General features: G+C 39.9%; 1 protein-coding gene across 1 annotated transcript in view; it reads right to left on the bottom strand.

The window, feature by feature from the left end:
- Positions 1-24,844, bottom strand: part of LRIG2 (leucine rich repeats and immunoglobulin like domains 2) — a 47,846-nt gene that overhangs the window by 14,698 nt on the left and 8,304 nt on the right. The window contains exons 2-12 of the mRNA XM_028734516.2: positions 13,676-13,741; positions 12,209-12,283; positions 11,447-11,581; positions 9,937-10,080; positions 9,082-9,225; positions 8,111-8,254; positions 7,755-7,898; positions 5,122-5,202; positions 3,690-3,761; positions 3,503-3,571; positions 859-1,022 (exon numbers count right to left, since the gene is read on the bottom strand). Coding sequence (XP_028590349.2) covers positions 859-1,022; positions 3,503-3,571; positions 3,690-3,761; positions 5,122-5,202; positions 7,755-7,898; positions 8,111-8,254; positions 9,082-9,225; positions 9,937-10,080; positions 11,447-11,581; positions 12,209-12,283; positions 13,676-13,741 — 1,238 coding nt within the window. The remainder of the gene's footprint in view (positions 1-858; positions 1,023-3,502; positions 3,572-3,689; positions 3,762-5,121; positions 5,203-7,754; positions 7,899-8,110; positions 8,255-9,081; positions 9,226-9,936; positions 10,081-11,446; positions 11,582-12,208; positions 12,284-13,675; positions 13,742-24,844) is intronic.

The following is a 24,844-nucleotide window of genomic DNA, read 5'->3' as shown; positions in this document are numbered from 1 at the left end:
TGAAAGGACGTGACAGTTTCACCGCTGTGTTTATCTCTGCTACTGGCGTGAATGAAGAGCTGCTGGAGACGGACCAGAGTCTCGCAGGGAAGTGTGCCGGGCGGCCATGCATAGCTAATTGAGGGCCAATAAGTCAATTGGCGAGGATCAATAAACCAATTTGCCACAGGCACCCCCTGGCTTAGATCCTGGGAGAGGAAGAGCTTTTACATTTCACCATGACATAATTTCACTGGCTTCAAAACAAAGGCTTCTTTCACACTCTCTGCCCCTAACTATCTCCTTCCACAACAGATTTCCCATAGGCCCTTCAGTTATTGCTAAGCTATGACTCCCATAATCCCCACATTCTGTCATGCTGGCTGGGGCTGATGAGAGATCAAAGTCCAACAACTTCTAGAGGCCCACAAGTTCTTCAACCCTGATTTACAGTGACTTCCTAGAATGGTTCCACTGTGGGGAAACTCCTACAGATGATGATCTAGAAGTATTTTTAAATGAACCAGTGTTCCTGTTAATCTTTGGAATCTGGATACAAGTGTGCCCAATATACATAAACAGGAAGCATAAATGTTGTCTTGTAACACTGCAGGGCATCACAATCCATGAAAATCCAATTCAGGTTGCAATCCAAAACACGCTTACAGAAAGGAAGCCACACAAAACTCAATGGGGCTTATGTCTGACTAGACATGCATAGGACTGTAATATATTGACTGAACAAGTCAGCGAAGCCATCTCCCCTCTCCCCAACTCTCACACATGATTATTTTCCAAGGCAGATGTCATAAGGGCAATGTGCCCTGGGAAGCTATGATACAAATGCAGTAAATAAATAAAGCCGTTAAGAGCACAAACCACAGATGAAGTCTTCAGGGTTCACACTGAGGATGCTCTGGCCAGACAGCCATTCGGGGTGGGCACAAATGACACCGACAGCATCCTGCAAATGGTTGTGGTTAAGCCACTGGGGCAACCATTTCAACTGGCAGTCACACAGTAAGCTGCTAGTGTTCAATACCCTGAAAATGTAAAGGCAAAAGGAAAATGTCTTAAGTTTTTGTAAGTAAGCAAATGACACTTCATCTGCAGTCACCAAGCAGATCCCTCCCCCCCCATACATCTGCTAAAGTATTTGTAACACTATATACGTGAACTGCCTGGTAATGAGTCCTAACTGTATTCTGAGTAGCTTCAGCGTCTCTTGTTGCGGTAAACAAATTCACATTTCTCCATCTTCACATATAATGTGTTATTCTAAATGAAAGGCTGTTCCACAAAAAGGTCACCTTCCTACAAAACAGTTTTTTTAAAGCATCCTTCGCAGGACAGTAGCAGTACAATCACATAAAGGACAAGTAAGAAGAACCCCCCCCCCACACACACTATGCACCAAGTCAAGAGGGTAAAAAGACATTAAGAGATGCTCTTTATGTTTTAGACAGCAATAGGGAACATCTGGCCCTATAGGTGATGTTGAACTCCTAACTCCAATGGCCCCACATGGCCATAAATTGTGGGAGTTGAAGGTCACTGGCTTCCAGGGGACCACAGGTTTCCTATCTCTGTTTTAGACAGTTCAGGGGATCACAGCCCTTTAAAATATACTGTAGTGTAAATATGTGGCAAAAGAATATAAATCCCAATCTATACCCTTAAAAACTATATCCACACCCACAATCATGCCTCAAGGATAAACCTAAGATTTCCATCAAAACAATGACCAGTCTATGAGAAATAAAACATGACACTGTAATTTGACTGTTTAGATGATGCTGAGCAGAATACCTCTGGGACTAAATCAATTTCTAGCATTGCATTATACACATGTATCTTATTGGTTATATAACTGATTTCATAATAATGCCTTTCGCAAACACTGTAATTCTGAAAATGCCTCCTATTCTTGACAGCAGGTATGAAAGTAACTGGTGAAAACCCAGAGTAATGTATCAGTCCATTTGAGAATTCTTTTCCTGAACACATACAGGAAATGGTCCTAAATTGCTCAAGTGCAGAGCCAATTTTGACCTCTATACCCTGTGCAGGGAAGAACCTTCAGCAAGACTGCATTTTACAGTCCACCTGGTAAGAATTAGCTGAGAAGCAGTTTTAACAAACAGTCTTCATATTCTTCATTTTAGAGAGTGCTTATATGATATTGCTTGTAAAGGAAAGAGCAGGGTTCTGAAAAAACAAGCCTGATGCTTAGAGGACAACAGCTACTCACAAGGCAGAGAAAAATACTAATTTCCACAAGAAAATAATGTGGAACAGCATTCTCCATCTTTTTCCAATTACAGAGAAAGCACTGTGACCTTGGCCCTTTCAAAGTACACAAAGCTGTCTCATTACCTTGCAAGGCTAGATGTTTTCTTATTTTTCTCTCCTAAGCCTCACTGTCCATTTTCTCATCAGTATTACTTTCAGGTACTCATTTCATGCCAATTTTTGGAGCTCAGTCCTGTGAATGGTGTACCAGATACCTGACTAGCCAACCACCACATGCTCCACGCCACCAAAAAATATGACTTGCTGGGCATGTCATGAATCTGTTTGCGTATCTGCGTTTCATGCAGAGCTTCAATAGATGGTTGCTGCCTGAAAATTACCTTGTGTGGAACTGAGTTGTTTGACTCTAGCACCTTGAGAGGGGGGACTGTTCTGTTTTCTGATGTCAAACCATATTAACATTTTGCTTCAGACATCAGGCTTACTGTATATGTATCCCACCATTTCTTTTGTAAGAAAAGAGTTGGTATTCCATATTCATTCTTACAAGAGTCATCTAACCACTGGCCTCTCAGATGAAACACCACAAATATTTTCAGGACTAGCTTTACCAGCCCCTCCCCCCATCTTGAACTTCTATTATCAGCTTAAATGTTTATGTATGACTTAAGGCTGTTTTTAGAGTATTGCATATACTCTACAGCAAAAATGAACTCGTATACAGATTGTGGTGTACTTCAGACCAGTACTATGTCATTAACTGAAACTGTCAGGAAATTTCTAAAGCCATTTATATTGTTAGCCCAGTTTGCATGTTATATCAAGCCATAGTCTAAAACAAACTATGGTTCAATGTGAAAAAGCAGTGTGCTGGTGCACCCTGCTCAAATATTCCCAGGGCATTCATTCCCAACGCCTGCCATGCTGCAGATGAAACAAGAGTCTGTCTTGTCATGTCATCCAAACCCTGAAAGAAGTGGTTTGCTTCTCTCAGACAATGAGGAGTAAGCCAAGAACAAGCCACGGAAACTAACCATAAGCGTAGGATCAGACAGGACAAGTAAGACTTTGGCTTGTTTTATCTGTGGTGCAACAGCAGGAACAAGGGAGGAGAACCAATGGAGCATTTGAGAATGTATTACTAAAGACCATGAAGAAATGAAACTGAGTTCCAATATACTTTTATTGATCACAAGTGCCTTGCAAGTAAAATATTTATACCAGTTGTAACATTTCTATTGAAGTAAAATATGTAGGACTAGATACTTACAGTTCTTTAAGAAGAGGCTGGGAAAAAGCACTTTCTTGAATAGACATTATTGCATTGTTGTTCAAATCTCTGCAAAATTAAGTAAGAATCATGCCTGCATGAGTGAATTGTGTTCTGCACCTCTGAATGCATGCAAATTTGAAGAGAAAACTTGGTTGACAGAGAAAAGGTTGCAACATATACTTACAGATATTCAAGAACCTGAAGGCTAGAAAATGCTCTCTTTGTGATTGACTTAATCTGGTTTCCTTGCAGAATCCTAAAATATAGCCCAAAGGAAAATCTTAAGTAAATTAACCAACATTTGTTACGACATCAGAATCGGGGAGCCTGGTAAATAAGTGTTTAGGACCACCACCCCCGCCAACTCTGGTGCAGAATGTGTTGCTACTATAATGGCTTCAAGCGCCCCTCCTACTTCTCTGGCCTTAAGATTGTAAAAGGGGAGGAAGAGGAGAGTATACACATTTCCAAAGCACAGAATTAAGGGTCAGAAAATAACCAGCAGGAGGGAAAGGCAACTTGCAGAGACAGGCAGTCAAGTGGTAGGCACGTCGCAAATTGCATGGGCAGAATTGGGAAAAGATATAAAGATTACAGGTTAGGGGTTCCTGACAGTGGCTAGAAGTTTCCCCATAGCTATTTGTTTTCCAATAAACATACAAGAGGTGAAAAGTAATTTGTGTCCCACCACATGGTGGTGCAGGGGCTTTTCCTTCATAAATTGTGAGGGTAAGAAACCTTTAGTGTGATCGGTGGAAGGGAGAGGAAGAACACAAGCTGAACTGTGCTATCTACAAGGCTACAAAAGCCCTTGGACCCTGAAATCAAAAGGTTAAAAATTACCCCTTTCCTGACTTCCCTTCCATATGGGATGAAAATGGGCATGACTTTGAACCATGTCTGTAAGAATATACTGTAAGAGACAAATTACCTGAAAAATCCTAGCTCAAATTTGGGATGTCCAAGCCAATTTTTTTCCTGATGTACTAGTGATCATAAAGTAAAGGTAAAGGGGCCCCTGACCATTAGGTCCAGTCGTGGCCAACTCTGGGGTTGTGGCACTCATCTCACTTTATTGGCTGAGGGAGCCGGTGTACAGCTTCCGGGCCATGTGGCCAGCATGACTGGCGAACCAGAACACCGTTTTACCTTCCCGCCGAAGCAGTACCTATTTATCTACTTGCACTTTGACGTGCTTTCGAACTGCTAGGTTGGCAGGAGCAGGGACCAAGCAATGGGAGCTCACCCCATGGCGGGGATTCGAACTACTGACCTTCTGATCGGCTCCCTTGATCATAAGTGTTACTAAATAGATTTTTCAATTCAGAGTAAAACTCTTCAGGTGATCATTTGTATGAGTGTAATCAAAGCTCTAAATTGTGTAGCAGGGAGCTTCTAATAATAGAAGAGGCTCCCCAGTTCAAAAGAATGCCTTAATTCATGGTGGTTGTAAAGATGGATAGGGTAACCGGGGGGGGGGGGGGGAGGCTTTCCAGCACAATCACATGCCTGAGTGGGGCTACTGTTGCATAAGTTTTTGAAGTTTTTACTAAATACAAATACTTGGGTCTTCACTTCCATTCTGGTATGTCAATTCTATAACGAGTAAGACTTACAATTTACTGAGCCTGTCAAGTCCAACAAATGCTTCATTTGAGTCTTCTATGGCCCAGGAGATCTCATTATTTCGCAAGTCTCTAAAGAAACAAATGCACCAAAGAGCAACACATGAGAACTTTAGCCACAACTCCAACACCAGCTCCCCTCCGTTCCCTTTGCTGGCTTGTGATTTTTGAAACGCAAGATCTCATCTATGCAAAGAGATTGTCCGCCTGTTTTACTAGACTGGGACTATAAATCCTCATAATGAGAAATCTGCTGGCTTCAAAACGGCAGCACTCTTTGCAGAGACAGTAACATTAGTGCATAGTACATACCCTACCCTAACCCATTATGATCAGACATCTTTGCATGAAAGCAATTTTGGGCACTTTTAATATATGAAAATGTCCCTATGGAACCAATACAAAGTGAAAGACAACTGCTCAGTCAACTAAAGTTACCAGCATGCTTGGGACTCGCATGCCCTGCAGCACTGTTTTCTCAGCAGAGTAACATCTGTTAATCTAGTAAACACAATATGCCATTGACCATGAACTGGGGGAGCCTTCATAAGAGACTTATGAATTGAATTAATGCTGCCTGTACATTGCTTAATCTTCTGGAGTGAGAAGCTTGTAATAACGTTAGCATATTAAGAGATTATATACAGGTCAGGTGAAGAACGGCTAGGCATAAAAGAGTAGAGTTTCAGAGAGAAGTGTGGGTGGTTCTGCTCACAAATCCTGTTACAGGCTAATGGGATTTCTGTCTGACCCTTACACTGCACTTCTACCCCCAGCACAGAAGAGAAGGCTCTTGTTTAAAACCAATTCAGCAAGGTCCTCTTGGGCAGGGGAAGATGCTTCATTAAGGTCTAATAGATTCAGCAGTGCATTTCCTTTACAAGGCAGGTCATAAATATATCACAGCAACAATTCTCATTTTGTTTACAGCTCAGTGAACAGAGGAATTTAGAGCTTAGCTAGCAGTTTATCAGTGACAAGGCATATAAGACCCAATCAATACTGCATTTTTAAATAGGAGGATTATGCTGTTTGATACAATCTATTGGTATACATCACAACATTAAATATGTTGTTTCATTTGTTTCATTAATATTATAAAGTGAGAATACACTTAAGAAGATCTGCAATGCTTTATACATAACTGCATAAATGTCTGTAGTCCAATGCCTTGCCTACTGGCTGGTTCCATAACTAAAAAGATTTCTCTCAATGGCTGAGTCCAAGGGTCACACTAAAATTAAGTGGCTAAACCATAGCTTAGCAAAATATGTATAGGCCAAAAGAAGTTGCAGCAAGCTATGGGCTTATGCATAATAGCTCTTCTTTTTCTGTGTGGTTTCTGCTTCCCTGTGGTTTTTTGTTCTGTCCAAATCATCAAATTGTAGTGAGGCTGTGGTTAACACTAGTATGTTTGAAACAAGCCAAGTTAAATCACAGTTTGTTGGTTCAGAAGCTTCAGAAAGCCTCTTGCTGACCCTGCGGGAAGAGGAGATGGGAGGGGGACATCATGTGAGCCTGAGGCTCACTATGGCTGATTCTACTTAATGAAATTGTGCTTAACCAGGGGTAGCCAATGTGATACTTTCCGCCAGCATGACCAATGGTCAGAGATGATGGGGGTTGCAGTCCACAACATCTAGAGGGCACCACATTGGCTGTCTCTGCACTAAGCTGATTTAGAGTGATGTATTAACACAGCCAATAGGTCCGCTAGCATTAACTTACACCTTACAAATGCAAAGAGAAGCTTGTACAGTGGTACCTCTGGATGCGAACGGGATCCGTTCCGGAGCCCTGTTTGCATCCTGAAGCGAACGTAACACACGACTGCGCATGTTGCGTTTTGCCGCTTCTGTGCGTGACATCATTTTGAGCGTCTGCGCATGTGCGAGTGGTGAAACTGGGAAGTAACACGTTCCATTACTTCCAGGTTGCCGCAGAGCGCAACCCGAAAATGCTCAACCTGAAGCGTATTCATCCCGAGGTATGACTGTACTGCATAAAAAATCTTCTATAGCCCACTTTTCTGCCTGGAACTAGGTCCTTGAAGTGGTAAAGTAATAAAATAGAATATATTCAATTTTATGAGAATTTTCCTGGCTGTTAAAATTCCCACATTTCCACCCCACTTTGAAGCATGGCAAGTTCTTTTGAAGAACCTAAGAAACTCAAAGCAGGCCCTTATTGTGTGGGCCAGCTGAGTTTGCTGTTCATGCCTGGTTAGGCATGAATGCTTGGAGCCCTGTTAAACATTTTCACCCCATTGTCTAAAGAGCCAGCGACCCTGAACCAAAAAGCCTGTGGGTCAGCTGCCTGACACCTCCTTAGATTCTAACAAAATCCACTAATTAAACTGCTGCTCTTTTTCATGCTATTGTAAGTCTAAAAGATTAGTTTTAACTGGATCATTTAAAGTTTGTATTAAGATTAAGAGACTATAACTGCTTACATAAGCTTTTCTGAAGACTGTGACTATTTAGGCATGTGCTAAATGAACCAACATTTAACATTTGCATTCATTTTTTAATTTAAAATCTGCTTTTCATTGGGTTTTTACTTATCACAGTGAATAGCTATACTCTTCATAATAAATGTCTACTTTATCTGTTTTACGCACTTACAAAGACTGCAGATTTGAAAGTCCTTTAAAGACACCATCTGCGATATGACTGACTCTGTTGTCACTCAGATTTAATCTCTCCAATAAACTCAGTCCAACAAAAGCAGATTCATCTAGGCGGGTCAGCTGGTTGTAAGATAGATCGCTGAAATGTAACACAATGGAGAGAAAAATTTAAATAGATAAAAAAGTAGAAGTGCAATGACATCACGAAACTATTTAAGAAGAATGAGACCTTTTTGTTGGAGAAATTAAGCAACTTTCCCTGCAGAAACTAAAGGAAGATCATTTTTGTTACTGATTTTACTCCAGTTAACATCAGAAAAAAGCCCCAAGGAATCAAATCATAGTTCTTACAGTTCAGAAAGCCTTTGGCAGAACTCCCACGCATCAGGACTGATCCTGTTAATGGCATTCTGGCTGATATAGAGCTGCTGTAATGCTTTCAAACCATAGAGCCAACCCTTGTTTATGTCGGTCAGGTTATTCTGTTCCAGTTCTCTGTAGAAGCAAAAGCAAATGTTATATATGAGCACTATACTTTTCTACCACTTTACTGGGGACACATGCAGAGTGATTTACAAATACTAAGCTTCATAATAGTCCTCAACACACAAGTAAAAATCCGAGAGCGCAGTGAAATAAAATGGTTAACTAGGAAGCAAGAGACATGGGGAAAGTGGCCTAGTGAGGCAGAAACAGGGTTAGCTGATGAATTCAGTAACTCAATACCGTTTACGATTCTATTATTTGGGAGAACATGACCTGCCACCATTCTATGGAAACCTAGAAGTTACACAATAGGGAACAAACTGTTAAATGTGATGATTACACTCTCTACCAAAACCAGTTAGCCAGCTTGGTCCAAACTACTCAACCCTGGGAGACTGTTCAAATCTCTAGAGGCATCCACTTATCGTTCTGCTTTGCTTCTTCTAAAGTTAAAAAAGTGGTGAACACTTTAACACTACGAAGACATCGTAACAATGTGTTTTGTCCTATGAAGGAACATAACTGAGAAGTAATCAACCCAATCAGAAGACATGCCAGTAATTCAGCATAGTGCTCAGGAGATGGCTTGTCTGATAGAATGATCTTCCTTCTCTGTGGCCTCCCAGTTCTGGAAGTTCTCCCACACATTCATCCTAAAACAATGAGGAGGAAGGAGAGCGGGGAAGAGACCCATTGTGCAAGTGGATGTCCTTGCATGGGCTTCTGCTAGCAGGACCCATGCAAGGACATCCAGTTAAATCCAGTCCTAGGTTTGTTGATTATCAAGTACAATCCTCCAGCCTTCTTATGAAGAGACCATAACAATGTGTACTTACAATTCTTCCATGTTATCCAGTCCAAAGAAGGCACCATCCATTAGCTTGTTAATTCCATTCCGCTGCATTTTTAATGATTTTAAGGAGTCCAAGCCTTGGAAGGTAAGGCTCTCTATTGTTTTAATTCGGTTTCTTTTAAGTTCCCTAAATAATAGTATTATAAATGTTAGTTGGTTGAAATCAAAGTATAATCTTTATTTGCTCTATGCTTCTTGTCTCACAAAAACACTAGTAGTACTATTAAGATTCTGATCTATGAGGATATCATTTAGCCATTCAAAAGGGAAGTAGCACAACTGCAAAAAAATCAAATGCAAGTGAGCAAGAACTTAGTTGCAAAATCATGCAACATGGATTCACTGATTAACAGTATGAATTTCCCTACCAATTCTCTGCAGTTTTGGAGGAGCAATACACATCCGGACCACAGCACGGAAGGAATTGCTTGAACTTGCCCTCCCCACCTCCTGCAGTGATGATTATCCCACTTTCATTCTTTAAAAAATGTGCACATAAAATGCAAAGATATATTTAATCTCACATCTTTTTGATAGCGATTAGCAGTAGCAAATGAGGAGGGTGGCGTGGTAGCAGTGCCCTCCCAGCCAGTTGGCAGGGTGGGGCAGAATGAATTGTTCCCATCCTGCCAACTCTGGTTGGCAGCAGCCGTGGCAACCCTGCAGATGCGCCTGCACCTGCAAGGTGGACACCATTGGTGACCTAGCACTCCTCCTGACCCTGTTGCAATCCAGTGAGTGAAGCACAGCCGTACCCACACTCTAAGTGCTGTTGGTAGCAATGCTTGGCATATTCAGCATGAAGGTTCAGAACTGATTATAGGGTATAATCACTTACAATAACTGTACATGAGGCAACCTGAAGGTCTTCAGTGGAATCATGCTTATTCTGTTTCTGTTTAGTTTCAAAACGATTAAGAAGCTGGTTAAGTTATCGAAACAGCCTGCATCCAGAGTAGTGATTCTGTTGTTGCTCAGATTCCTGTTAAAGCACAGTCAAAAGGAACACACAGCTTCATATCATTGAATCCTGCTTGACAAACTACACAATAATTTCAAAGGAGCTGCTATTCCTTCCCTCGAGGAAGCCCAGTTTCAAAAAGGAGAACGTTTATTGTAGGCTATTTCACTGATCCTGAGTGGCTACAGTCAAGAGCTAATCAAGGACAATTATGTACATAAGAATATAAGAGCAGCCTGCTGGATCAGGCCAAGGGCCCATCTATTCTAGCATCCTGTTATCACAGTAGCCAACTTAATTCCTGTAAGAAACCAGTGAGCAGATGAGCAGATGAGCACTCTCCCCTCCCTTGGTTTCCAGCAACTGGTATCTGGGAACACTGCTGCCTCCAACTGTGGAGGGAGCCACTGATAGCCCTCTTCTCCATGAATGTGTCTAATACTATTTTAAGGCCATTCAAGTTGGTGGTCATCAATGCCTCCTGGGGAGAACTAATTTCCACTTCTTTATGTCTATTTGAATCTAGTGTGGAGTTACCAACCCAGCACCTGTGGGTGTCATGCCACCCATGAAAGCTTCCAGTGGTGCCCCTGAGCAGATGCCTCAGCTTTCATTTAAAAAAAAAAAAGTAAGTCTCCAGTCCTCCTATAAAGTAGTTTTGGAGCAAAATGTGCAGGCACCTTACAAGTGATTTCCATGAAATTGGAGTGGTATGGCTACGCTGTATATTTTCCCTGGTGCTGAGGAATGTTCCCTGTTGTTATTAGACAGAAATAGCATCTGTGTTTGTGTGTGATCTCCATAATCAGCACCAGCAGGACATAGCTGACTTCCCAGGGTAAGAATGAGGTTATTGAGGTTGGTCGTCTCTAATTTTGTGTCATGCCACACTCCACGCAGCAGCCATTTTGTGTTATGCCATGCTGCCTCCATGGCAGCCATTTTGTAACTGGTGCCCTCTCTCAAAATTCAAAATGAGTCCACTCATCAGAAAACATTGGCAACCCCTGATCAAGTGTAAATCAATTTCAGTTGAGTAATCCACACCATGAATAATTATATAAACATTTATCATGTTCATCCTCCTTGCCCCCTCCAACAAACTGAACTGCATGTTCCTGAAATCCAGAGGGACTCGGTTACAAGACCTTGAATTATGAAACTATAGCATTTCCTGACCACATTAGTAATCAGAACAGATTTATAACTTTGTTTCAGAAATCATTCTGCTGCTGAGAAGTTATGTGAAGATGAAACAGAAAAGAATTCTGTTGCACAGCATTCCATGCTAGTTCTTGAATCCTTTGGGAAAGGTGTTGAAGATGGATATACAGATGTTAAAGTATGTGCTTTCAACATAGCAGGTTAGCAACCTCCTCCTACTTACAGATACTTCAGCTGCATCCGTGGGAATGAAGAGGCTTTGATTTCAGAGATTAGGTTAGAGCTGAGGTCAAGGTTCTCCAAGGAAATGTAATGCTGTAGCTGATCAGGGACAATCTCTGAGATTGTATTATGCACTCTAAAAATAGAAAGAAAAGTGCTAGACCGTTCCTGAAGTTCAGCAGCAAAATTTAAAATATTTTAGGCTAATGCAATGTGTCTCTAATGCAACACGCAGAAGTTATTTTGATGCCTGTAGGAATCTGGTTTAAGCAGCCAGTTGAAAACTGAACCTCATTCTCTTAGTATGAGTGTAAGGTTGGGTTTACAGCAAAGTATCAAGGGATAGAACATTTCTATTTGGGAATTATGATTCCAGAACAACTTAACTGAACAGCCCACTGTCCAGGGGCACAATGTAACAAAAGTCAGAGTAATCAGATGGGCAAGTTAGAAAGATTATGGACACTATTCTGCTATTAACTGGTGTTTTGTAATGTAAAGACATACAATACTTCAAACATAGATTTACACTGAATAATAATAATAATAATAATAATAATAATAATAATAATAATAATACCCTGCCCATACCCAGCCAATCTGGGCAACTTACAGTATATATAAAAACATGAACAAAACACCAAACATTAAAAAACCCTCAAGTGCATGCTTCAATTTCCTTTAACAATGTTCCCACCAGTCAATGTTTGTGCACTGTTCATGCTCAACTGCAGATTTAAAAAACCCATAAATATTTACTTACAGCGAGAGTTGTGTGATATTAGAAGTCAATTCACCAAAGTACGGAATGTCAGTTAGCTCATTGTAATTCATTTTTCTGAAAGAGAGATTCCTTTACTGGCACTTTGAATATATAGATGGTCAATAAAGACAAAGGGTAACCTAAACACTGTATGTATTTAAATATCATCACAACCCTTTCACGCTGGTTTGACACCTGCAAAACACAAAGCTAGCATATTCCTCAACTATGAACATAATTACAAGTCTGGAAAGCTAAGCAATTCAGAGCACATAACTGTTTTACTTAAATTAGCAAAACCAAGAATTTCAATCATCATGGCTAGGCGAAGAAAACTGACCCTGATATACCTTATCAATGAAAAGTAAAGATATGATGTTCATATAAAAGATTCTGAAGATTAAAATATGACTATTTGAATTTAGATTATAGATTTGCCTTCCCTGATGGGCATCCCAGGAGCTGTTGACACCTAAAATCTCCTGATGTTCATAAATATAGTATCTGAAGAGGCTTGAGCATGCAAATATTTGGGAGTCGAAATCATTGCTAAATCTTGAAGTCAAAATTAACAAAATTCCCAGCAACACAGCACTACTACTTCTATCTTAATAATCAGAAATTAAGCAATGGAACTGCAACAAATAGTGCACACTCCCAACTAACTGTAGCCTGCCAAGTTCACAGAAGTAAGTCACAACATTTAGGATTAAAGATTTTAAAAATTCACCACTGCACTCCAGGCTGCAAATCTACATATGCTGACCTGGAAGTAAACCCACTGAAGGCAATGGAACTTGCTTATGAAAAAATACATGTAATGTGTTGAAATCTACACTATTCAACTTCAGTCTAAAGCAGTGTTTCCCAACCTTGGTCCTCCAGCTGTTTTTGAACTACAATTCCCATCATCCCTGACCACTGGTCTTGCTAGCTAGGGATGATGGGATTTGTAGTCCAAAAACAGCTGGAGGCCCAAGGTTGGGAAACACTGGTCTAAAGCATTTATAATGACTAGAGGTATACAGCCATAGATTATGCTGGTCGATTAATATCAGTATTCAAATGACAACCTTCTATAGTTCCTGCCACATTTACATCTTCTAATCAGCTTCCCTTCCTGGGACCCTCCCTCTGGGCTGTTCCCTGAGCCAACCTTACTGTCAAAAAGACAGGCAACTGGTGCCCTCAAGATATTGTCAGGACTACAACTCTCATCGGCACTGACAACTGGACCTACTGGCTGGGGCTGATGGGAGTTGGGAGTCTAGCAACAACTGAGGGCACCAGGCTGGCCATCCCTCTCTGCTTAGCCCATTTTTTCTATTTCTTCTTTCCTAAACCTCTGCCTGTTCTGTCCCCCTGAAATATTACGGCAGCTCAGCTGTTTGCTGATGGAAATTACATTACTATGCCTACCACCAAAACAAACCCATGGCGTATTACAATATAGCTAGAAGAACTTACACTTCTTGTAGTGTTTGACCCGATGAATCAATGCTCCAGTTAGAAGATAATAAATGACTCAAATCCCTGAGGATGGAAAAAGAAAATTGCAAGATTATAAATAGTTCAGACAGTATAAAACTAAATTTATAAAACTTCAATGATGCTAGAGGTATAGTGGTACCTTGGGTTAAGAACTTAATTCGTTCCGGAGGTCCATTCTTAACCTGAAACTGTTCTTAACCTGAGGTACCACTTTAGCTAATGCAGCCTCCCATTGCCGCCACTGCACGATTTCTGTTCTCATCCTGAAGTAAAGTTCTTAACCCGAGGTACTATTTCTGGGTTAGCGGAGTCTGTAACCTGAAGCGTCTGTAACTTGAAGCATCTGTAATCTGAGATACCACTGTATTTGCAAATTGATTACATACAATCTAATGTTACATCAAAGAGACAGAGAATCTTTGCATCTTGCACCTGCAGCTTTTAATTCATTCATTCAAAAATTCATCCAAGTTATCTAGTCCTGAGCAACTACCACATGCCAATCTGTACTTCAAACTAGTAGTGCAAAGTCCTAATATACTGGAAATGCTCATTAAAAGGGGGACAGGGGGCAGAATGTGCTTTAAATATTCTGACTAAAAGTATGATAGTTTGGTTAAAAGATATCAAATTGGGCAAAGTAATCTACACTGAAAACATGGATCATGGCACTCTTGGTTCTTTTAGACAACTGACTGAATAGACTGCTTAGATAGAACATGGTTTTCCCCTAGTGTGTTTTAGATGTTCTAGATGTTTTAGAAACGAACCCAGTTTGCTTGTGATATCCCAATTGGACAGGTAGCACCTGGATAAATTACCAATTACTGAATAGAAAACCAATGTTTGCTATTAGTTTGAACAAGCATCTACTGCACTCCCTATGTCAGCTTTAAAATGGATTGAAGAAATTAAATGTAAAATGTATTTGAGACAAATGCCAGCTCCAAATCAACTGCTAAAGTTTTGAGATAAATACAAAATAAGCCAAAATATATCAACTTTTGCTTGGGGGAATAATTAAACAAACCTATTGAGAAAAAGCCTAATTTCTCAAGATTTGCCAAGATAACACATGTATTATTTAGAAAAGGTTTAAATTAGCAATATTATATTATATTATATTATATTATATTATATTATCAAATACTATTAAGCAGTCAACATACTAGAAATTCTGAATTAACTAAGACCTTTTAACATACTGCAAGACATAAGTGTGGGAGGAATGTAAAGAATATAGTCTCAATTATATACAATGTTTTTAAAAATAAGTCACCTGACTTACAGTAGAATCAGGATTCACAACAAAATATTTCAGATTTGACTATAGGGATATAATCTCTCACATTTTTCATATCAGCTTCTATGAAAGAAGCAATAAAATAAAATACTATTACAGTATAACTGAAGTGAACACAGGTAGAAATTTTTAAGTACAGAAACACATTTGATGGAGCTGTCATTAGAAGGTCATAGGGCAGTTCATAAGATAAAAATACAATGCAAAGGCACAAATAAATAGTTAAAACAAAAACAACAAAATAATAACCCCTCCCACAAGCACATTTAAAAGGCTGTAGAATATCAATCTGTCAAAGACCTGGTTAAAGAAGAACCTGAGATAAATCAGAGATACTACTTATAATTATGATATTACTCCAGAATGTATTGCTTGAAGAGGTGAATGGGCTCAACAATAGAAAGTGACTAATCAAAGTTTAGGAAATAGCAGGAATTGACAAACTGACTGATACTATGTATCAAAAGTAGTAAGCTACATCTTCAAGTTACTTACTATGAACAATAGTCTCAACTGATTATTTAAATATTTGTGGGCAGAAACCGTTGAAGGCACACTAGACTATTTTTATTTAATTAACAAAATATAAATTAAAATAACCCAATACCAGAGTCAATTCAAGCATGCAGTTCCTTACATGATAAAGTTGTTGTGGGCCTGTACTTTGATACTTCATATGGCTGGCCATTTGTTTTATATCACACCACATGTCAAAAGATTATATCAGATATATAAATTATTTCTGATGTGTACTTTTCCTATGAGACATAATTTATGTAGGATTACCAGCCTCATACAAACAACATGCTTAAGTCTAAGTAACACATGAATTTACCAAACGTGTGGTGTTTTTCTGTGCTAGGGGAAGTGGGAAACTTTGGAAGGAACATGGAAGAGCATGTTTTAAAGGTCAAACAGCCTATATTTCCACACTTTATTTTGCTGCGTATTTTATGATTTTAAATCTCTGCTGGGGTTCTTTCACCAAAACATACTTGCCCCCAAACTGGATCTTAGAATCCAGGGAATTCTCCTTTCTATATATATTCCACCACCACTCTGGCAAACCATTTTGAGGTAGGTAAGCTTTATGCAAGGAATCATCTGTAAGAAATCAAGAGGAACTTAAACATCCAAACCATACCAGAGTTGACGGGTTGGGAACCATACATATCCAATCAAAATATTCAACACTGACACAGCGACTTCATTATAGCAAGGCTTATAACCTAACTGAAAGCTTTCAGAAAACGTGCACACCTTTCTACTAAATCTTATGTAGTCAATATTATTTGAGTGTTACAGCAAGTATTTAAAAATCCGGTGAATGTTTACATTTACACATGAATGCCAACCACGGCAAGATGAATTTTTAACTGTTAAAAAATTGTTACATGTTTTATTCACTTTACATTATAAATGCTTAGAGTCATGATTAGGTAGATGCATGTAAGTTTTTGAACATTTACAAGATTTGCCTAGAGTTTACAATATTCACAAAAGACAGAACTGTAACATGGAATATTATGGTAAATACATATGTAGCCAAGGTGGTGCCCCTGCTAGTATGGCCAATGGTCAGAGACGATGGGAATTGTAGTCCAGTAAATGTGTGGTAGACACCATGTTAACTATCCCCGTGATAATATATTTGGGAAACCTATTGGCTGTGAGTCCTGGGAGACCTGCTCCCTGCCTTGCAGGCCTTTTCCCACCTGGCCTAGGAGGGCAAGACCCTGACTGACTCCAGCTACAAAAGCTGAGACTGCTGAAGAAGACAGATACCATCTTGGTGCAGACCCAAGTCATTGAGCCTCAGCTGCCACCTGCCATGGCAGGTTTAGCAGTAACAGCAGCAGATATGCTCAATGGTTATGCTAATATTTTATTCCCTTGTTAATTATGTTGTTTTAAATGTGCATTTTCTAACTGGCTTCCTTTAAGTAATGTTTTCTTTTGAAATGTTTTAAGATTTTTTTTGGTTAACTTTGCTGTTTAAGATAATATTTTCATTTCCTGCTAATATGTTGCTCTGAATGTAATTTTATATTTTACTTTCTTCATTAATGTTTTATTCTGGATTGTTTTATTTGACGTTTTAATGTGTTGCAAACCATTCTTGAGATTTTTTTCCTTTAAAATATAAAACAGTATAGAACTGAAATTAATAATAATAATAATGCTCTGAAAGTTGAATGAAAAAGAAACTTATTCTGTCAACATGATTGTATGCATTTTATGGAAGGTTCTAACCTGAACTTTCAGAGGGGGACTAAGTTGCTGTTTCTTATTGCAAGAACAATTTCCCTGCTGATTCTTAAGAGGGAGACCTTGGGCCTAAAACTGGCGCTCCTAAAACAACTACAAACATACAATAATCAAAGCAGACTTCTATTTTTACCTTGTTAATGCATTTTGGCTCTCTTCCAGAAAGGAGATGAGACCCAGGTTGCTTGTGCTGACAGCTCAAGCACAGTATGTGAGAGAGCAGGGTTGGCACCTAGAGCAAGTTTATGAAACAGTCCAGATAACAAAGATGGCAAGCAGTTTATCTTGTCAGAATGAGCGAACTGTTGACAGACGCTGGCATGTTTGAACAATATCTCCATTAAAACAGAAAGTTCCGGCCCAGCTAGTCAGCCATACCTATCTATCGACGAAGTAGTAGCTATTGCTCCCCTGATTTTTCTAAAAGCTTTGTCCCCAATGCTAGCTGATAACAGCACCTGCTATTTACATTTTATAGCACCTCTCTTTTTAAGATGCACTATTATTATTGCTATAATGGAAGTGCTACACCAAAACAGGAGACAGAAGATCAAAAATAAATTCTCATTAATTGTGATTTTTTTTATAAAAAAAAATTCTGGTTTGAGCAGACTCAAGAGGATACACATTTGCTGCTTTGAACTTTCAACCTTTGAGTTATGTCAGATTATGTCATACTTAGAGTAGACCAATTGAAATAATGGACTTAAGTTAGTCATGAGTCATAAGTTCTCACTACTCTTAAATATGGCTTAGTTAGTCTGATACATACCTTTACTACAAAGCAACTCAGTGGACAATTAGGAGCCAATTCACACACCACTGTCAGGTTAGTAATGAAATATGTGGAAGATTTCCTCAAAATAACTTGCCCTGTTATTCTTTCTACCAAATCTTGCAATGACCAGCTTCATATTTTGAATCCTACTGTAATCCAGTAACCTGCCACACCATCATGACGTTGCAATATTTAGCTAGTAATGTTTTAAACAGTAACAACAAACAGGTTTTCCAAAGGCAGCTCTGCTGCTTGTGTTGCAAAAACAACATGCATATTAGGCAAAAATAACTGCACTTTGTTCTATGAAGCAATCAATAACTGGTTAGGAACAAAGTGATAATCATATTCAAGCAGATGGTTTTCCCCCTCCCCTTTCCAAACATGTCAGAGCATACAAAAGTCATGCTAAGGCAAGTAAGAAATTCATAATAACCTTAAATGGAAACAAAAAGCTGACTCGAGTTTTGCTGCTTAACTGTTCTACCTCTACTGGGTATCTGAAGAAGGTATCTGAAGAAGTGTTTATGCACAGGAAAGCTTATACAGTGGTACCTCAGGTTACATAAGCTTCAGGTTACAGACTCCGCTAACCCAGAAATAGTGCTTCAGGTTAAGAACTTTGCTTCAGGATGAGAACAGAAATTGTGTTCTGGCAGCGCAGCGGCAGCAGGAGGCTCCATTAGCTAAAGTGGTGCTTCAGGTTAAGAACAGTTTCAGGTTAAGTACGGACCTCCGGAACGAATTAAGTACTTAACCTGAGGTAGCACTGTACCCAGAACAAACTTAGCTGGTCTCTAAGGTGCTACTGGACAATTTTTGTATTTGCTTCGACTGTGTCAGACCAACACGGCTACCTACCTGAATCTGTTCTACCTCTACTGTTAGAGGCAGAGTGCTTCTGAATGACAGGTGCTGGGAATCGCAAGTGAGGAGAGAGTTGTTACTTTGGGGCATCCGGTTGGCCACTCTGACACTAGGATGCCAGTTGGGCCATTTTTCTGATCCAGCAGGCTGTTCTAGTGTCCTTAATCAAGCAATCTATTTTGTCATTAGGTCACAACCAGTTATAATTTTATGACACGAATCTGGCAAATAAGTCAGATTCATTGCTACACGGCTGGTTGTAGGTTTCTGTTTTTGCTTTGGCAAGGACATTAGCTGGTGGATTTTGAAGGGCTGACTACAAGATCAAGCAAATAGATCTTTGCTAAAATAAGTATAACTTAAACCTGTATAGGAGGGTACAGCTGCCTTAATAAAATCTAGTTACACCTGTCTACAATAGGGATTTCATGGAGAGTTGCAAAACAAACAAACAAAAGGCAATTAAGAAATCTCTAAAGAGAAAGCCTTCCCCTGTCACAAAGTTTAACTGTATAGAAAACAAACCACAGAAGTGAAACAATTTTTGTTACTGTATAATGGAAATGGAAAATTGCTCATGTCAGGTTTTTTAAGTCATTAAAGTACTTTACACCAGGGTGGATTTGATTTAAATCCAATCAATTTTAATCACGATTTTAATCACTAGTCAGTAAGACTTGATTTAAATCATTTTTTTTACAGAAAGACTTATTCTTCCTGGTATCATCTTAATATTTACAATCACAGAAAGGTTTCATTTTTGGAATAATAAATTTTCAGAGGAGTTTTTATAGCTATATCAAAAATTACTGATTTGGTTATACTATTAGAAATACAAAGACAGTTAATTATGAAATTATTGTCAGGTTTAATAGGTTAACTCTTTATATTTGGACAACTTTTCTGCTGTACTTTATTGGAAGGAGAAAAATAATCATTTCCTTAATAACAATTTAAACAATTTATTTAACTAAGACAATAACATTATAGCATATGCATCCATGTTTGTTAACTGATGTGATTAAACAATTTTTTTTTAAGAGACTGAGTCTCTACATCTACACATGAAAAACTTAAAACTAATCCTTATTTCCTGATGAATAGCCTTTGGACTACAATGTGACTTAAAGAGAAAACTATCTTTCTAAAGATTTTTCCTCCAAAAGCATTTTATTTTAAAAATCCAATTTTTAAAAAACCCAATTTTTAAAATCTGAATTTTTTTAATCATTGATTTTATCCACCCTGCTTTACATACAAAAAGGTAACATAGTATCTTTAAGGTTCTGGAAATGCTTAGATCCAGCCTAGCTGGATTCTAATATCTAGCATTCCAATATAGAGCCTGAATCCTGAAGGTAAGTAAACATAAGGAAATTTACATCAGTAAACTTTCCCGTTCTCTCATTTGTTTTCTAAAAAGCCTCTGTAGGAGGTAGAGAATAGAGGGCTCTCGTGGACAATACAGTGGTACCCCGCAAGACGAACGCCTCGCAAGACGGAAAACCCGCTAGACGAAAGGGTTTTCCGTTTGCGAGTTGCTTCGCAAGACGATTTTCCCTATGGGCTTGCTTCGCAAGACGAAAGCCCATAGGGAAATCTCCGGGACAGCGGGGAAGCGCAGCGTGTCTTCCCCACTGTCCTCGGACCTCCTCCCGCCGCCCGAAGCTCCGATGCCGGGCGGGGGGGGGGGCGGGAACGCCTCCTCCCGCCGCCCGCCATCGGAACGAAGCTCCGATGCCGGGCGGGGGGGCGGGGACACCTCCTCCCGCCGCCCGCCATCGGAACAAAGCTCCGATGCCGGGCGGGGGGCGGGAACGCGTTCTCCCGCCGCCCGCCATCGGAACGAAGCTCCAATGCCGGGCGGGGACACCTCCTCCCGCCGCCCGCCATCGGAACGAAGCTCCGATGCCGGGCGGGGGGGCGGGGACACCTCCTCCCGCCGCCCGGCTTCGGATGGCTTTCCTGAAGACTTGGGGTGGGAGGAGGGTTTTCCTTCCCACCGCCAACATTCAGAATGCTGTTCTGAATGTTGGCGGTGGGGAGGAAAAACCCTCCTCCCACGCAAGCCCCGGGAACAGAGGGAAAGCGCTGCGCGCCTTCCCCTCTGTTCCCGTACCTGTCCTGAAGGCTTGCGGTGGGGAGAAAAGCCCTTCTCCGCACCGCCAGCCTGGCAAGCGGTTTCCCTAGGAACGCATTAATTGATTTTCAATGCATTCCTATGGGAAACCGTGCTTCGCAAGACGAAAAACTCGCAAGAAGAATAAACTTGCGGAACGAATTAATTTCGTCTTGCGAGGCACCACTGTATGGGATGGGTTGCTGCTGGGATGAGAATCATCCAATACCCTCCTATCAAACATTGTTCAGGAGGGACTCCTGAAATAAACAAGAGGCTGGAGGGGTTAAGAAGAAGATAGGATACTAGCATGAAATTTTATGGATAAAGCCCGTTAAAACTGTCTTCTCTTCAGTTTTTCAATACTATACATACTATGAGACTATCAACAGGAAAAATACACTAACGCTGGTCTCAGCAGGGAAAGCGGTTTTTACTGCTGTTATAAACCAAGCATCTACATATTCTAGTCTACAGGGATTCAGCTGTAGTAAGCAATGAATTATTAAAATACCAGTATCATGTAGTCAGAGGTGCTGTTAATGTAGCTGTTCGGTACCATGAAGCTGTAAATAATTCAGGGAAGGTATGAAGAATCACAGCACGTTTTTGAAGCAGTTAGGTCTGAATTTTACAAAGGAGCAGAGAAGTGTGGGTGATCTTTCCTTCCTCAGCAATCAAAACAAGGGCAGCAGGGTTTTTGTTTTTTTTTAAAAAACCATTACTCTTCAAATATTAGCTTGGAACACTTAGAACACCAATTACACATTAATGGTGCTATTACAGACTTTGGCAAAAACATCCACAAAACTGTGCTGCAATCTATAACTGTGCTATATTTGTAAACTGCAAGTGGGACCTTTGTTTTTGTATTTCTTCCACAGTATGAAATTGCCAGAGAAACTGTACCTTCCTTCAGGCTCATGCTTCACAGTAGGAAAAAAGAGCATTGCTGACTAGGGACTTGTTCACACTAGAATGGGTCCCTGAGGCAATGAATGAGGGAAGAACATCAGCTCCTTGGTGCCAGAAGTGATGTTAGTGAAAATGCAGATGTTTCAGAGGGAAGCAGCAAATAAGAGACTCACACAAATACTCACAGTGACTTTATAAATACAGCTTCGCAACATTAAGACCTAGAACAGACTCCAGCGGACTTGAGGCACCCTCACAGAAGCTAATCACATCTTTGTCCCACCATCATCACTTATGGTAAAAAGAAAAAGGTTTTAGCAACCTTTCATGCTTAATCAAGGCCCATCCAAAAACCACAACCTATACCAGGGCAAAAAGGGATCAGGGATTGTCTTAGCTGCACAGAAATTCAAACTGCATTGCCAATTTCCTTCTGTCTGCAGCTTCTAGACCCAGATTAATGGTACAGCTGCCTGATGTCAAAAGTCTCCTCTTTCAAGAAGGTCAAACTGACACCATAGGTTTCTAACATTAAGTCAGTGTCAGCAAAGTATCCTGCTTGATGTATGGTATTAGATCATCATTTCCACAGTCAATAGAAATGACTTTCTAATAATACTGCTCCAAGTGAGCAGTTGCTATAGTTATTAGTTAACTGCAAATAGGGTAGAACTTTCAGATAATATTATTAAGCAGCAGTTTGCACTATGTACAGGTTGAGAAAGTCTGCTACACAGCATTCATTATCATGCCCATATCATTTAGAAGATGCTTGCATAAAATTCTTCCTCTGGCTAGCTGTGCTTTCTTGGGCTTGTGAAAGGGATGAGTGGCAACCTTGGAACTTGGAGTGGTATCATTTTCATCCACCTAGGAATCTGCGTGTGACTGCAGAAATGCAGCTAGCCATGTAAGCTTTATGGAAAACTCCTCAGAATCACTACCAGCAATGCATCTAGCACCACTCAATTACCATTAATATTTTTAAAATTATTATTCCTATGAAGTTTTAGAGGTTTGCTATGTTAAACATTTCTAGACATTTGTTCTACACTGAACACATTTTTATTTTGACACTGCAAGGCTTCACTTGGCACTTGTAAGCAACACTCTAAAGGGTCACAGATTGGTTAGAAATGGAAGAGAAAATAGTAATCACTTTGATTATATTGAATACCCCACCACAGAGCCTGTTTGACTGCATCAGCTATTAGCACAAAGCTACCCCCATGGGGGTATCCAACTTGCTATTTTCCTTTGCCATGAATGATTCATAATTCAGCCCTAGAAAAACAGCCTATGGTATCTTTCACCACTATGCCAACAGAAACTGCCAACAAAATCCCCTGAGGTTCTGTTCTGCAAGTTATGAACTAATGGGCAGATGTGCCAAAGGCAAACAAAGCCCTCGTGCCCTACATCACAATAAAGTATGACATCTGGCAACTGATTTTTGTCTTTGAAAACCTATTATAGACAGTTCAAGTGAAAAGTAATAATTTTACACACTATTAACTTGCTATTTGTCAAAATACTCCATAATCACAATGAATGTACCCATGCTGTTATTTATAGCACTTCGAAGATTGCATAACACGAGAACCCCACCTTCTCACTGTATTTGCTGCTAAGCTGTTCTGTATACACAATCCTTTGCCTGCTTGGACATATGGGGGTTTTTTTTTGGAAAAGCTAAAAATCTGCTCTCATTACAAATGTCAAGGAAAGATTTTCTTTTGTTTTCCTAACGAAACACCTCACTTATTCTTGATGAGGAAACCATTTTTCTTGGCAAAGGCTTACATGTAACCTGGAAGAGACTTGAAAGAGACTTGAAAGGCTTGTTAAATGTAATAAATTCCTAAATGGTGGGACATTATTAGTGCACTTAAGTAATATTAAGCTCAACTTCATAGGTACCACAGGCAGAGCATTTCCTAGCTAGCATGTTTTGCAGTGAGGATGATTCTGAATGATCAAATGTCTAGCAGCTGATGCAAAATAGTTTTTCAGCTTCTTAGAAATGAATGATGATAGAAACCCATGTCAGTGTCAGAGAACTGTTATATATATACCACAATTGTATACTGATGATTGTGTTGATAGGCAGTTACAACACAAATAAGATGATTTCAGTACTGGGACTGGTCTACCCAGTCTGCTTTGTAGAGTTAAAACAAGAGTATCTCGTTTAATAAAGCCTACTGTTTCACTTGAATGCCATCAGGAACTACACTTATTTTCTGAATTATCATAAAGTGTTAATGAACCAAAATGTAACTCTGGCCTATTTGTACCACTTTAGAATGAAAGCAAGGTTTTCACATGATTCAATACGCCACGTGGAAAACAACCCTTCCGCAGTTCAGCCTCCATACCCAGGGACTGGAAACAGCCAATGTAACACCATTTTTTAAAAAAGGAATCAGGTGGGGGGAGGGCCTTTCCTGCCAATCACAGGCCACATAGCTTAACGTCTGACAAAATGCACTGTTAAAGACAAAATCACCAAATACTGTATACAGAAGAATAAGCCTTGCTGAAACACAGCCAGCATGGCTTCCACAAGGGTAAGCCCTGCCTCACTAACCTATTAGAGTTCTTTTACAGTATCAACAAGCATAATAGGAAGAAGTGATCTACTTGATATTATGTATGTGGACTTTAAAAAAAGCTTTCAACAGACCCCCAAGTAAGTTTGTTGTTGTTGTTGTTTAGTCGTTTAGCTGTGTCCAATTCTTCGTGACCCCATGGACCAGAGCACACCAGGCACTCCTGTCTTCCACTGCCTCCCACAGTTTGGTCAAACTCATGTTCATAGCTTCGAGAACACTGTCCAACCATCTCGTCCTCTGTCGTCCCCTTCTCCTTGTGCCCTCCATCTTTCCCAACATC

Source organism: Podarcis muralis, chromosome 5 (assembly GCF_964188315.1).
Source record: "Podarcis muralis chromosome 5, rPodMur119.hap1.1, whole genome shotgun sequence".
Taxonomy (NCBI): domain Eukaryota; kingdom Metazoa; phylum Chordata; class Lepidosauria; order Squamata; family Lacertidae; genus Podarcis; species Podarcis muralis.
The sequence above is the reverse complement of the archived record's forward strand: the minus strand, read 5'-3'. Positions and strand labels throughout refer to the sequence as shown.